Source organism: Euleptes europaea, chromosome 1, assembly GCF_029931775.1.
Source record: "Euleptes europaea isolate rEulEur1 chromosome 1, rEulEur1.hap1, whole genome shotgun sequence".
Lineage (NCBI taxonomy): Eukaryota > Metazoa > Chordata > Lepidosauria > Squamata > Sphaerodactylidae > Euleptes > Euleptes europaea.
In genome coordinates, this window is record NC_079312.1 from 57,435,541 (window position 1) to 57,448,194 (window position 12,654).

The 12,654-nt window shown below is 45.0% G+C and overlaps 1 protein-coding gene across 1 annotated transcript in view; it reads left to right on the forward strand.

The window, feature by feature from the left end:
• Positions 1-12,654, forward strand: part of ABTB1 (ankyrin repeat and BTB domain containing 1) — a 50,000-nt gene that overhangs the window by 22,804 nt on the left and 14,542 nt on the right. The window contains exons 8-9 of the mRNA XM_056857415.1: positions 2,427-2,542; positions 12,297-12,395. Of these exons, the coding sequence (XP_056713393.1) occupies positions 2,427-2,542; positions 12,297-12,395 (215 nt within the window). The remainder of the gene's footprint in view (positions 1-2,426; positions 2,543-12,296; positions 12,396-12,654) is intronic.

Consider the following 12,654-nt stretch of genomic DNA (forward strand, 5'->3'; position numbering starts at 1 on the left):
TGTTTTTGTGGCATAACATTTTGTTCTCTTCTGGAACATAGACTGATCCGGCTGTGACCTGTCTACTTTGCTTTGATCAGTTCTTCAGAGGTTGGGATTGAGTGGCAGCAGTTGAGATGGCTTGTTTTGTCCGTGGTCTCTAGAGTTGGAGGGGCTCCAACATTTTTTTAGAGAGGCTTACAATAGTAATTTCTCTATCTTTGAGAGCCAGCATGGTGTGGTAGTTAGGAGCAGTGGACTCTTATCTGGAGAACCGGCTTTGATTCCCCACTCCTCCACATGAGCAGTGGACTCTAATCTGGTGAACTGGGTTGGTTTCCCCACTCCTTCACGTGAAGCCAGCTGGGTGACCTTGGGGCTCGAAGAACTCTCTCAGCCCCACCTACCTCACAGGGTGTCTGTTTTGAGGAGGGGAAGGTAATTGTAAGCCGGTTTGATTCTCCCTTAAGTGGTAGAGAAAGTCAGCATATAAAAACCAGCTCTTAATCATCATCATCTATAGCATTTTCTTCTTCTACCCTCCCTGAAAGGAATTGAGGGTAACACATTCCCCTCTTCCATTCCCCCTCAAAACAACTGTGTGAGATAGCTTAAGCAAAGTGGCCGGCCCAGCATTACCCAGTGAGCTTCATGGTTGAGTAAGGATTTGCACTTGGGTCTCCTGGGTGCCAGTCCTACAACTGCTATCTACTGACTCTCATCAAACTACTTTTTGCATGTCTGGAGCACTTCTGTGGAACTCTTGCAGTAGTAATAGGAGGCGGGTCAGTAGTATTGCTCCCAGATTGCAAGTAGGGGCGAGGGATGCAACTGGCTTGTTCAAGGCTATCTAGTGTGATCATGGCTGAGGTAAACTGTGCTCTGGGAGCTTCTTGGTGCATGCATTTAGCTATTGTGACTTGCTTTTAGAATTTCTAGACTGTTGCAGTAGATGACAGGGCATAAGAGAAGAATGTTTCACCTGAAGATCAGTGTCACAGTTTAGATTAAAAATTGACCATTTCTGCTTCTCCCATCCAGAATCCACTATAGCTCACTTTCAAGGTATAGGAGCTTCTCTGGTTAGAAATGATAAAACGGGTCCAGATTGTTTCTTTATTAAGTAAGGTACATTGCAAAATTAATGCTTACCTGCTCATTTTTTCTTCCTTGAAATAATTTTCATGTGTCAAAGATGTGATCCAGATCAGCTCAATAGAGATCACTCTGGCAGCAATTCTGTATCTTTTTGTATTTCAATAATAGTGTGCCATAGCTGCCTTAAGAGCTAAACCTGGTGGTGAATGAAGTGTGTTCCCAGTGTCTAAATGTACCTCTTAAGATCTGTTCCTTAAGATTGCTGCAAATGCTACTTAAGAATAGCTATCTGTCGGAGACTCTTACTTACAGTTGCTACTTTTAATCTGCTGGTTTACTCTTTTATAAGCATGTGAGTGACTTCAGTGGCTTTTGTCACACATTGATGTGCATGCTCAATTCTCTCCGTGCATGCTGTTGATTTCCACTGAAAGCAACCAAAAACACAATAATATGGTTTGGTAGATATTGATTGAGCCCCGTGGCGCAGAGTGGTAAGCTGCAGTACTGCAGTCCAAGCTCTGCTCATGACCTGAGTTCGATCCTGACGGAAGTCGGTTTCAGGTAGCCCACTCAAGGTTGACTCAGCCTTCCTTCCAAGGTTGGTAAAATGAGCACCCAGTTTGCTGGGGGTAAAGGGAAGATGACTGGGGAAGGCACTGGCAAACCACCCCGTAAACAAAGTCTGCCTAGTAAACTTTGGGATGGGACGTCACCCTATGGGTCAGGAATGACTTGGTGTTTGCACAGGGGACCTTTACCTTTATTGATAGTATGCTAGCTTCTGACACAAAATGTATTGGTTCAGTTAAGCATGTACATCAGTCCAGTGAAAACCAGAAGATCAACTGCAGTAGATGCACATTCCTTGCCTATCAAGTTGTACATTCAGCTCAAGAGCTTGCAAGAGTTGTTGTTTTTCCCAGCTTCTCTCCCACCCTTCCCCTGACAATGTAGTCCTGCATCTCCCCATTAAATGACAGGGGCACACACCTGCAAATAGTGGGCTAAAGATGCATGAATGAAAAGCAGTCTTGGAAGTGGGCCCAAGGGTGAACTTTGAATGGAAACGCTACTAAATGCTGTTTCCACAACAGGACCTTTTCAAAAAAGTGGGTTTAAGGAGGAAGGCTGTAGTGTGCTAAGCTATCTGCCACAACCTCAGTTAAAGAAATATGATACCCATTCTCCTAAGAGTTGTGTATACAAGAGAGGATTTAGTTCATTCTTTATATTGTGTGAAGACAAAATTTAAAATATGGCCAGATTTTTTTTTCCTTTTCACAATCATGCCCATAGTGTGTTCAGGATTCTATACTTTTTTTGGATTTTTGTTTTGCCTTTTCCAGTTTCTTCCAAGCCAGGGACCTGTGTGAAGGTGCTGACGATTGAGCCCCCAGGTAACTCACGGCTGCAGGAAGACCTGGCTTTACTAGCAGACTGCGCACTGCCAGCTGAACTCAGGGTAGGAAATATTTAATTTTTGTGTTTCTCCTCTGCCACCTGGGCCATCGTATTTGAGCCTCCAGGAGATCTGTGATTCCAGAGTTTGCTTCTTTGCCCTATCTTTGGGCCTTGTACTTGCTTGTTTCTTTGTATTAATAGCTCATGCTGATCAAAGAGCTTGCTCAGCAAACTGTGTTGGATAGTAGTGTACTCTAATAGGCAAGAGAGCAGCCTCACTTTCCAGATATTTCCTTATGCACAGATTAATATATTCGTGGATGTCTCTTTCTAAGAGTGACAAACATTTGCCTTCCCCCAGCTGAGGCAGGAACGAGGAAGTAAGTGTTTGGCTGTATTGTAACTTCTTGAAAAAAGGGAGATCTTGGGCCACCTTGTTTGGATATTTCACCATAGTATCCTGACTACCCATGTGTAGTAGGTGCGATATGCTTACAGTTGAGCTCAAGCAGTTCCTTTTTCCACAGCATCAGCTCACCGGTCCTGTTTGGAAGCATGAACAGCCATCTGCTTGCCTCTGCTCCCTATCCCCTTACAGCTCTCCTATTTTTAAAAAAGTCATTTATGCATTCTGCTGCGGGAAATGATTCTTTGAAGGGCATACCTGTACCCGTGCTGCTTGCCCTGTGGTTCTAAACGTTAGGTGCACAATTGGAAATGTGGAAGAGGGGTTCCCTCCCAAAAAGAGGTGACTGCGTACTGAGGGAAGCGACTGCCTTTTTTCTGTCAGAGGCCCAGCTTATAAATATGTAGCCCGTTTCCTTGTTGTTTGCTGTGTGATGCTTTAGCGAGCAGTAGCAGAAAGAGGTGAACCTGAAACATGGTGCCAAAGAACCAGTTGTATTGCAGATAATATGAAAATCAGTCCTGTAGTCAAGCACATTTCAAGGGTAATCTTCAGGAGCAATAGCTGTATCTAATTTTTCACTCCAGGGAAGTATTTAAGTTCCTTTCTGTGGAAGCATTTCTTCCATTTATTGATGCTGTTTTGGTCATCTCTCTTCTTCCTTCTGAATTTTGATGCTGTCCTTCCTTTCTGTCTCAAACTAACACTCATGTCGTGTGGTTTTCCAAGAGCACATGCTCTGAAAGGTGTGCCTAGTCTAAAACAGTAGTCAGGTTTTCCTTCTTGGCTCCCCGTAATTCAGCATGGGAATCCTAAGGGCTACGTGTAGTGGTGCAGATAAAACTGGGGCCTTTTACAATAAAACTTACCTTTGGTTTCAAAGGAAAACACGGTTTCTGGCCTCTAAATGATAGGAAGACAAAACTGGAAAAACAGTAAGATTGTGTTGTGTGTTATGTGCATTTAGGTATATTGATCCAGTTTGCCCTGGAGTTAGGGATATGATTTGTGGTTTGGGATACTTGGTCTACCTTGGTGCTGAGGTACAGGTTAAGTCTCTTGATACCTTCTATAATATGACAACTTTTTAATACTGCAAGGGTCTTTCTCCCCCCCCCCCCCATGCATGCATCTTGTCGGTGTATTTGGATGGTATCAATCACGATTCTTGTTTAGAGTCTTATTTTAATTTAGTGTAATATCTTTTACCCCCTTGCTTTAATTTGAATCTCCCCTCCCCTTCCTGGATCTGTAGCCAAAATAAACTAATGAAAACACATTTCTCATTTTAAGGCGCTCCTATGGGCTATAGATCTGGGCAGTTTAATAAAGTGTATTGCTTTATTGTACTTAAAAAAATCTCCCTGCAGCAAATTTACCATAAGGAAATAGCTTTATTGTATGAGATTTCTTTTATTTGGCATGTGTCAGGTTGCCTTTGTGCTGGCCTTTACAGGTATGGAGAGGTTTTTTTCCTAGATGATTTTTAAAAGAAAGTCAGTTTTCTTGTATGTTCAACTGTTTTCTTCCATGCCCCCTCTCAACCTAAACACCAAACACAAAAGTAAATTTTCTGGATTCCTTCTCCATCTTCCTCACAAGAAATAAGCATATGTTCATGAATGTATTTTTTTCTAAATATTGTCGAAGGCTTTCACGGTCAGAGTTCATTGGTTCTCGTAGGTTATCCGGGCTGTGTAACCGTGGTCTTGGTATTTTCTTTCCTGACGTTTCGCCAGCAGCTGTGGCCGGCATCTTCAGAGGAGTAACACTGAAGGACAGTGTCTCTCAGTGTCAAGTGTGTAGGAAGAGTAATATATAGTCAGAAAGGGGTTGGGTTTTTTTCTTTTTTTCTTGTTTGCCTAATTTTTGTAATTCTAGTCCTATTCCATTGTTTATTAAATTTTTTAGGCTGTTTGTTTATATCATGTGATCTGCCTTGAATCTCAGTAAGAAATAAATATGGTGGCACAAACTTTCTCATTTCACTTGTTTTGATTAACATATAGCCTTGGACTGTTTGGTTTCAGTAATAATGCAGGTGTAGAGAGACAGCATGGTGTAGTGTTTAAGAGTGGCGGACTCTACTCCGGAGAACTGGGTTTGATTCCACACTCCTGCACATGAAGCCTGCTTGGTGACCTTGGGCCAGTCGCAGTTCTCTCAGAACTCTCTCAGCCCACACAGAGGCAGGCAATGGCAAACCACCTCTGTTCGTCTCTTGCCTAGAAAACCCTACGGGTGTGAGCACTTGTCCCCGTGGTAATCCCATAAACAACAGCCACAGACAAGTAGTCCAAAAGAGAGTTGATTTATTAGAAAACCTACAGGTATACAGAGCTAACAGGTAAGCTGGCATGAATGGGAACCAAAGGCACGGCCTAAGGCCTATATGGAAGAGCATTGGTCATATCAGATAGTGGTGGCAGCCATGGCAAGCACCCTCCCTACGAGGGTTCCCACAGAGTTAGCGAAAGGAATTTGACAGTTAACAAGCCTGGCCTTGGGACGCACCTGGTGGAACCAAAACACACACAGTGTGGCTGTCTCAGCAGAGAGCAGGCCTGACAACGGGTTTGCCATAATTCAGCTGTGACTTGATGGCGTGCACACACACAGCCAGCCCTAACAGTTTGACCTTGGTTAAGCAAGTCAGGAGTAGGCCACCGCATGACATGCCCTTTCTATGCACTCTTTGAACCAAGTTTCAGAGTCTTGTTTTAATGGGAACCCTGGGGAATTCAAACTGTAGTTAATTTTACTCCCAGCTTAACAGTCAGCCATGGTTAACACTTGATTATTGGAGTAGGGCAGGAGCCTGCAGTCTCACAGCAAATTCTGTTGCTTAACTGTGGCAATATATTTGGACCTGTCATTAGTCAACTTTTGTTTCTTCTCGAGGCTAGGTATAATATTCTCCATAACAACATTATAGTTGTTTTCCCTGCATTAACATTTTATATTTTCCCTGCATTACCATTTTATATTCTTGCATTACCATTTTATATTTTTCAACCTTTGCTGATGTGTTAGTGGGCTCATTTGGCAGTTCAGAACTTCACATTCTCCCCCCCCCCCCCCCGCCCGGAAGTTATGGGACATGTCCGGGTTATCATTTTTCCTAGCAATTAACAAACATGCTCTTTTGCACTGTGACAAATAATGATGGACATGTGCATAAGATGCTGTTTGTCCCCCAACACTTGGATAACAAATAAAACAAATTACAAAGGTAAATTACCGTATTTTTCGCTCCATAACACGCACTTTTTCCCTCGCTTTTGAGGAGGAAAATGTCTGTGCGTGTTATGGAGCGAATGTGCACAGAGCCGGCTGGGCCCGCTGGAATGGTGCGCCCAGCCGGCTCTGTGCACATTCGCTCTAGGCGCGCTGGAACGATGCGGGCCTTGCGCCCCGCCCGCCTTCCAGCTGGGAGGCGGGCAGGGCGCACAGAGCCGGCACCAGCCTGCAGCCTTCCCTCCTCCCTCCCTGGGCGCACACGGGCCGGATCCAGCCCGGTTCGCCAGCCTGCAGCCTTCCCTCCTTCCTCCCCGGGCGTACACGGGCCGGATCCGGCCCCGCATGCCAGCTGAAGCCTTCCCTTCTCCTTCCCCGGGCGCACACGGGCCGGATCCAGGCTCGCCTGGGCCAGGAGCGGGTGGGAGCGGAGGCGCCGGGGACTGAACCTGGGACCTCCTGCATGCCCAGCAGAGGCTCTGCCACTGAGCTCACAGCCCCCTCCCCTCGCTTTCCCTGCCGCCCCCTCTCCCGTGCGATCCTGGCCCCAGAGAGGGCCAGGCTCGCTTTCCCCGCCGCCCCCCCTCTCCCGGGCACAGTCAGGCTGCCCATTGGTTTGCATGGCAGTAGACCTGGCCTCCTGACTGAGACAGGAGGCCAGGTCTACTGCCATGCAAACCAGTGGGTAGACCTGGTCTCCGTGAGGGGGTGGTGTCTCCCATTGGTTTGCATGGCAGTAGACCTGGCCTCCTGACTGAGACAGGAGGCAAGGTCTACTGCCATGCAAACCAATGGGTGGACCTGGCCTCCCTGGGGCATTCACTCCATAAGACAAGTTTTTAGAGGAGAAAAACAAGATTTTTTCTTGTTTTCCTCCTCTAAAAACTAGATGCGTGTTATGGTCAGGTGTGTGTTATGGAGCGAAAAATACGGGTATTGATGGCAGCTATGTGTAACATTTAGGTTCTGACTGTAATCCCCTACAACTGAATGTCCCACAGGGCACTTAACACTTTCATGTTGTTCATAATGCAGCAGTACAAAAAAAAAAAAAAGGCTGCAGAATTCTGCATTAAAATCCACAAAACTAGTTCTTCTCCCCTTCTCCTTCCCCCTTTCCACTTTACAACATTACAGAAATGTAAATAAATGTATTTACTATGCTATTTATTTGGCATGACCTCTTTTTTCACAGTATTAATTGCTTTTGGTGAATGGATTAGAACGGGCTTGTCCAAACTGTGGCCCAGGACGGCTATGAAAGCTGCCCAACACAAAATCGTAAACATACTTAAAACATTATGAATCAGCTATTGTTAGTGTATTATATGTGCGGCCCAAGACAATTCTTCTTCCAATGTGGCCCAGGGAAGCCAAAAGATTGGACACCCCTGGATTAGAAGGTAATCCTGGGTGATGGGAATATAGGCAGGGCCATTTCAAGGTATTTTGCCTTCCGAAGCAAGGTACACATCCATGGCCTCCTATGCCGCCCCTGGCTGTGGCTTAGCTCAGCTTGGCTCTAGATGACAGCCAGGGTCCAGAAAGCACTGCCAATGACCAGGGGTGTGCCAGGCTCCGGTGGTATGTCAGCATCCTCCTCGTCGTGCTACTCCAAACAGTAGTTTGGGTGGCTTGGCCAGACAGTCAACTCTGGTTGGTGGGCTCAGAGCCACTGCTTCTGCTAGTGCTCAGTTAAAATGGTGGTAGTGTGAGAGGTTATTTTTGCAAACACTTTTGACGGATATGAAAAGTCAGTGCTATGTGCAGCAGAATCTGTTGCCCCATAAGCTTCCCATCCTCTTAGCCGGGGTTGCCAGGTCTGGGTTGGGAAATGCCTGGAAATTTTAGGAGCGGAGTCTGAGGAGGATGGGGTTTGGAGAGGGGAGGGACTTCAGTGGGGTATAACGCCATCAAGTCCACCTTCCAAAGCAACCATTTTCTCCAGGTTAACTGATCTCTATCGCCTGGAGATCAGTTGTAATCCCAGGAGATCTCCAGCTACCTCCTGGAGGTTGGCAACCTTACTCTTAGCAAATGGGTATCATAATTTTATTTTATTTATTGATAGTATAATTAGGCTGCCTTTCTCGCCAAAAAGAGTCAGTGGAGTTACTTAAGGAAGAGGAAGATTGATAGGGAGATAAATGCTGCTGCTGTGTCCAAAGGCGGTAGCAGGTTTTTCAGGCACTGTTTAGCCCTCTGAACAGCACAATATTTGCCCTGAAAATCTGTAGGTAAACCTATGTCACAGCCTTAGTATCTGCCTTCCTGGATTTCTAGCTTTTTTTCCATGCCTCGTAAAGGTCCTTAAGAGCCCTGGGCTCAAAGAACCGCTGAAGGAGAAATGGGAGGGGAGAAGCTGTATTGTCAGTCCCTTCGGTTCTAGATCCTGTGACTCCTAAGGCTGTTCCTGTATAGAACGCTGAGTACCATAGGAACGTTTGTGTGAAATGCAGCATTTTGTGTCATTTCTATCTAGTGAAAAATACACACAAATTACTTTTGAGATTCTGACCTGTTGATAGAAACTACTATCCATATTCAGACTTTCCTCTGCAACTGTAAGGATAAGAAACGTGAAGTATTCTTGGAATTTGGGTACCAACTGGGAGTGTATTAGAAGTCCACATCCAGCCTCTTCATGTTATGGATACCCTATACAGCAGGGGTCCCCAATCTTTTTGAGCCTCTGGTCTCATTTGGAATTATGACACTATGTGGTGGGGGTAGCAACAAAATGGCTGCTACAAAATGGCTGCCGCAGGATGAGAAGCCAGCCACAAAATGATTGCCACAGCTTAATTTCAGTAACACAGTACAGATCTTTGTGCTGTGGTGGCAGCTACTGACAAAGCAACATTTTAAATTTTTGTTGTTGCTCTTCTGGGTTATTAAAGTTTTTTAATTTAAAAAAATCTGCGCAGCCGTTTGGAAGCCTGGCTGGGCAAAAGCCCTGCCCACTTCCTAAAAGCACTTGGTGGGTGCCAGAAAAGGTGTTGGTGGGCAGCATAGTACCCATGGGCACCAAGCTGGGGACCCCTGCTATACAGGCTGAAGAGGTCCCTCTTAGCAGTTCAGTCTGTAGAAGGTGTGTTTAAAGTTATAACTATATTTTAAGGGCTGTTGATATCCCAAAGCTTAAAGTTGTTTGCCATTTGAATAAATGTTGCCATAAACTTTGTTTCTAACCAAGTTTTCTATGCTGATGCTCAGTGACATGTTTAACGGATGACATTAGCTCCCCTTTTGTTACTGTTCTGGCTCTTCAACCTTGGCTAATACATAAGTCTCTCTTCAAAAACTGAAGCCCTTAGAACCTTGGTAACTCTTGCTTGTAGATTAATACAACTCTCAAATTAAGACTAGTAGCTTCTTCAGTTTGTCTCCCTGGAACATGACATTTGGAAAAGAACCTGGCTTTATTCTGGTGTAAAGAGGCAAAAAACAATGCTGTTGCCTCTGTTCTTTTCTTGGCCTATTCATATTGTTAGCAGTACTTAAATTGTAATTTAATTTGCTAGGGTGCTGCCTCCCATTTCCCATTAATTTACCCTACCCATCCCTGCCAGTGTGCCAGGAAATCGTACAATTGAGATATGTTAGTCTATTGAAGGCTTTTTAAATGAAGGACAGAAGATGTTTGCAGCTTGCCCCCCAAAGTATTGGTCTATGTAGTCCTCTGTGCCCCTCCCTTAAAGGGTGGATGTGAGAATAAAATGGTGGAGAGAACAATGTCAGCTGCTTTAGATTCTCACTTAAAAGAAAGATGGGGTAAAAATTGAAATAAATAAAATATCTTCAAAACATCTGGCGTCAAAACAACTTTTGAAAAAATTGTTTCTCTTGAAAAAAACAAACCCTGGATATTCATATGTAGGTATGTATGCACACAGACACACATACCTTTGGATTGTGGCCTTTGTTTTTAATGTTGCCATTTTGCACAGAATTCTGTGTTTTGAGAGCATGCCTGCGTTTTTGGGGAGGGGGGACACACCAGAGAAAATAGCTTATGTTCTCCAGATGATAGAGAGTAGTTGCAGACATGGAGGCAACTTTAAAATGTTTGGCCTTTTAAAGAGTCTCCTGTACTCGGTCTTGAAGTATACAACTTTGACATTCTGCCCTTGTTTTCTTCTTTAATGTAATAAAGCCCCAGATCAAAGCACATGTGTTACAAAATAACTACAAATTTCTGTAGTTTAATTATTTTATTAATAAAATGTGACTAATGCACAATGTGTAAGGAACATAACTTGCTGATTTATTGTGGTACTTGAGGTTATGAATCCTTATCTTGTCACACTAAGTTTCATGTGGTAGTGCTTAGACCCGTGTTGGCGAACCTATGGCACGCGTGCCATAAGCGGCACGCCGAGCCCTCTCTATGGGCACACGCGGAGCCGTCGCGTCTGCCCCCTCCTCCGCCCCTCCTCGCGGCCTCAACGCAAGTTTCCGCCGCGCCGCAGCCAACTTTGTCACGGGGCTGGGGCGGAGGCAAGGCGGCAGGCGTAGCGGTGCGGCTGGCCGGGTAGCTGCTGGCCCGGGCCTGCCGTGACGGCAGCTTCCTGGTGCACAAGAGCGTGGCCGGCGCCTTCGCCCTCCGCCTGCTGTGAGTGGCCCTGGCCCCTTGGAGGCTGAGGGAAGAGGGCTTTCTCTCCCCCCCCCCCACGGCGGCAGCAGCCGGCTTCTCCCCCAGGCCAATGGATACCTTATGCAGGAGGGCGACGGCAGAGCTCCGGAGCTGATTTCCACCTCCTCGTCCCACCCAGGGTTTGCATTTTGCTGCAGGCGGCGGAGGGGAGCCAGGGAGCCAGACCGGAGGAACGGAGTTTCCCCCATCCAGATTCTCAAAACTCTGCATGGGGGGGTTATTGGCCATTTGTGAATGGGAGATTTTGCCTTGGATTTGCCACTCAGATGCACATTTTCCCCATCCAGATTCTCAAAACTCTGCATGGGGGGGCGGGCGGGTTATTGGCCATTTGTGAATGGGAGATTTTGCCTTGGATTTGCCACTCAGATGCACATTTTCCCCATCCAGATTCTCAAAACTCTGCATGGGGGGGGTTATTGGCCATTTGTGAATGGGAAATTTTGCCTTGGATTTGCCACTCAGATGCACATTTTCCCCATCCAGAGTCTCAAAACTCTGCAGGGGGGGGGGTTATTGGCCATTTGTTAATGGGAGATTTTGCCTTGGATTTGCCACTCAGATGTACATTTTCCTCATCCAGATTCTCAAAACTCTGCATGGGGGGGGGGGTTATTGGCCATTTGTGAATGGGAGATTTTGCCTTGGATTTGCCACTCAGATGCACATTTTCCCCATCCAGATTCTCAAAACTCTGCATGGGGGGTTATTGGCCATTTATTAATGGGAGGTTTTGCCTTGGATTTGCCACTCAGAATTCCTTAAAATTATTTGGCAGAAAACTCCACACTTTTAAGTCAATGAAAGCACTTGGGATTGCTTTCCTCACTTTGTTTGGATCATCTTATGCTTGTGAGCAGCTGTTTTCAGCTTTGAATTATATCAAATCTGACACCAGAAACAACTAACAGATGACCTGAGTGCTGCATGTGTTGCTCTCAAATTTACAAAGTATGAGCCAAGGGTAGACAAATTATCAGCATGCACACAACAGCAAAAATCACATTAATTGTTCAAAAGCATGTCTTTCGATAAAAAGTTGTTTGTATCATTGAAAGCTCTGTTATTGTGTTTTTCTTTTAAGACAAAAGATGTTAACGTATGAGTTGTTTTTTCTAAACTAAAACCTCAGTATTCAGGTTAAATTGCCGCATTGGCACTCGGCGATAAATAAGTGGGATTGGGGTTGCAGTTTGGGCACTCGGTCTCTAAAAGGTTCACCATCACTGGCTTAGACTGTCTTATAGAAGTAGCATTAGGTCCTTCCTCTGGTATCTCTATGCAATCAAGTTTTCTAAAACAAGTCATTGAGGTTTTTGGAAGGTTGGCAGGCCTTCAGCACCAGAACACTTGGAGTTGGGGGAATACTTCAGGATTTATTGCTTGGATATAAGGCAATATGGTTGGTTTCTTTGTCAGAGGTTGGTAACTTGAAATGGATCTTGGGTACCTGATCTTATTGGAGAAGAACATCATAGAACTATTTTAGATCTTCCTTTTTTCCTTTTTACATAGGTGGGTTTTGGAGAGTTGCCTTTTGACAACACTGACAACTTCAGCAGCTGTCCTGATATGTGTTTCCGAGTGGCAGGCTACAATTTCCTGTGCCACAAGGTATGTGCTTTCGTTGACTTATTCTACTAGGCCTTCCCTCTTACTTGTAAGCAATGAGATATTTCATGTGTTTTAAAAAATTATTTCCATTATTTACAGTCTGCCTTTCTCACTGAGAATCAAGGCAGGTGACACAGTATAAGTCTCAGTACAATCAACAGGATGAGGCATCTAATAGTTCAGTAGGATTTGGATTGCAGAAATCTGAAACCAAGTGAGATGAAATGAATTATAAGCATTAACATGACACATTAAAAGA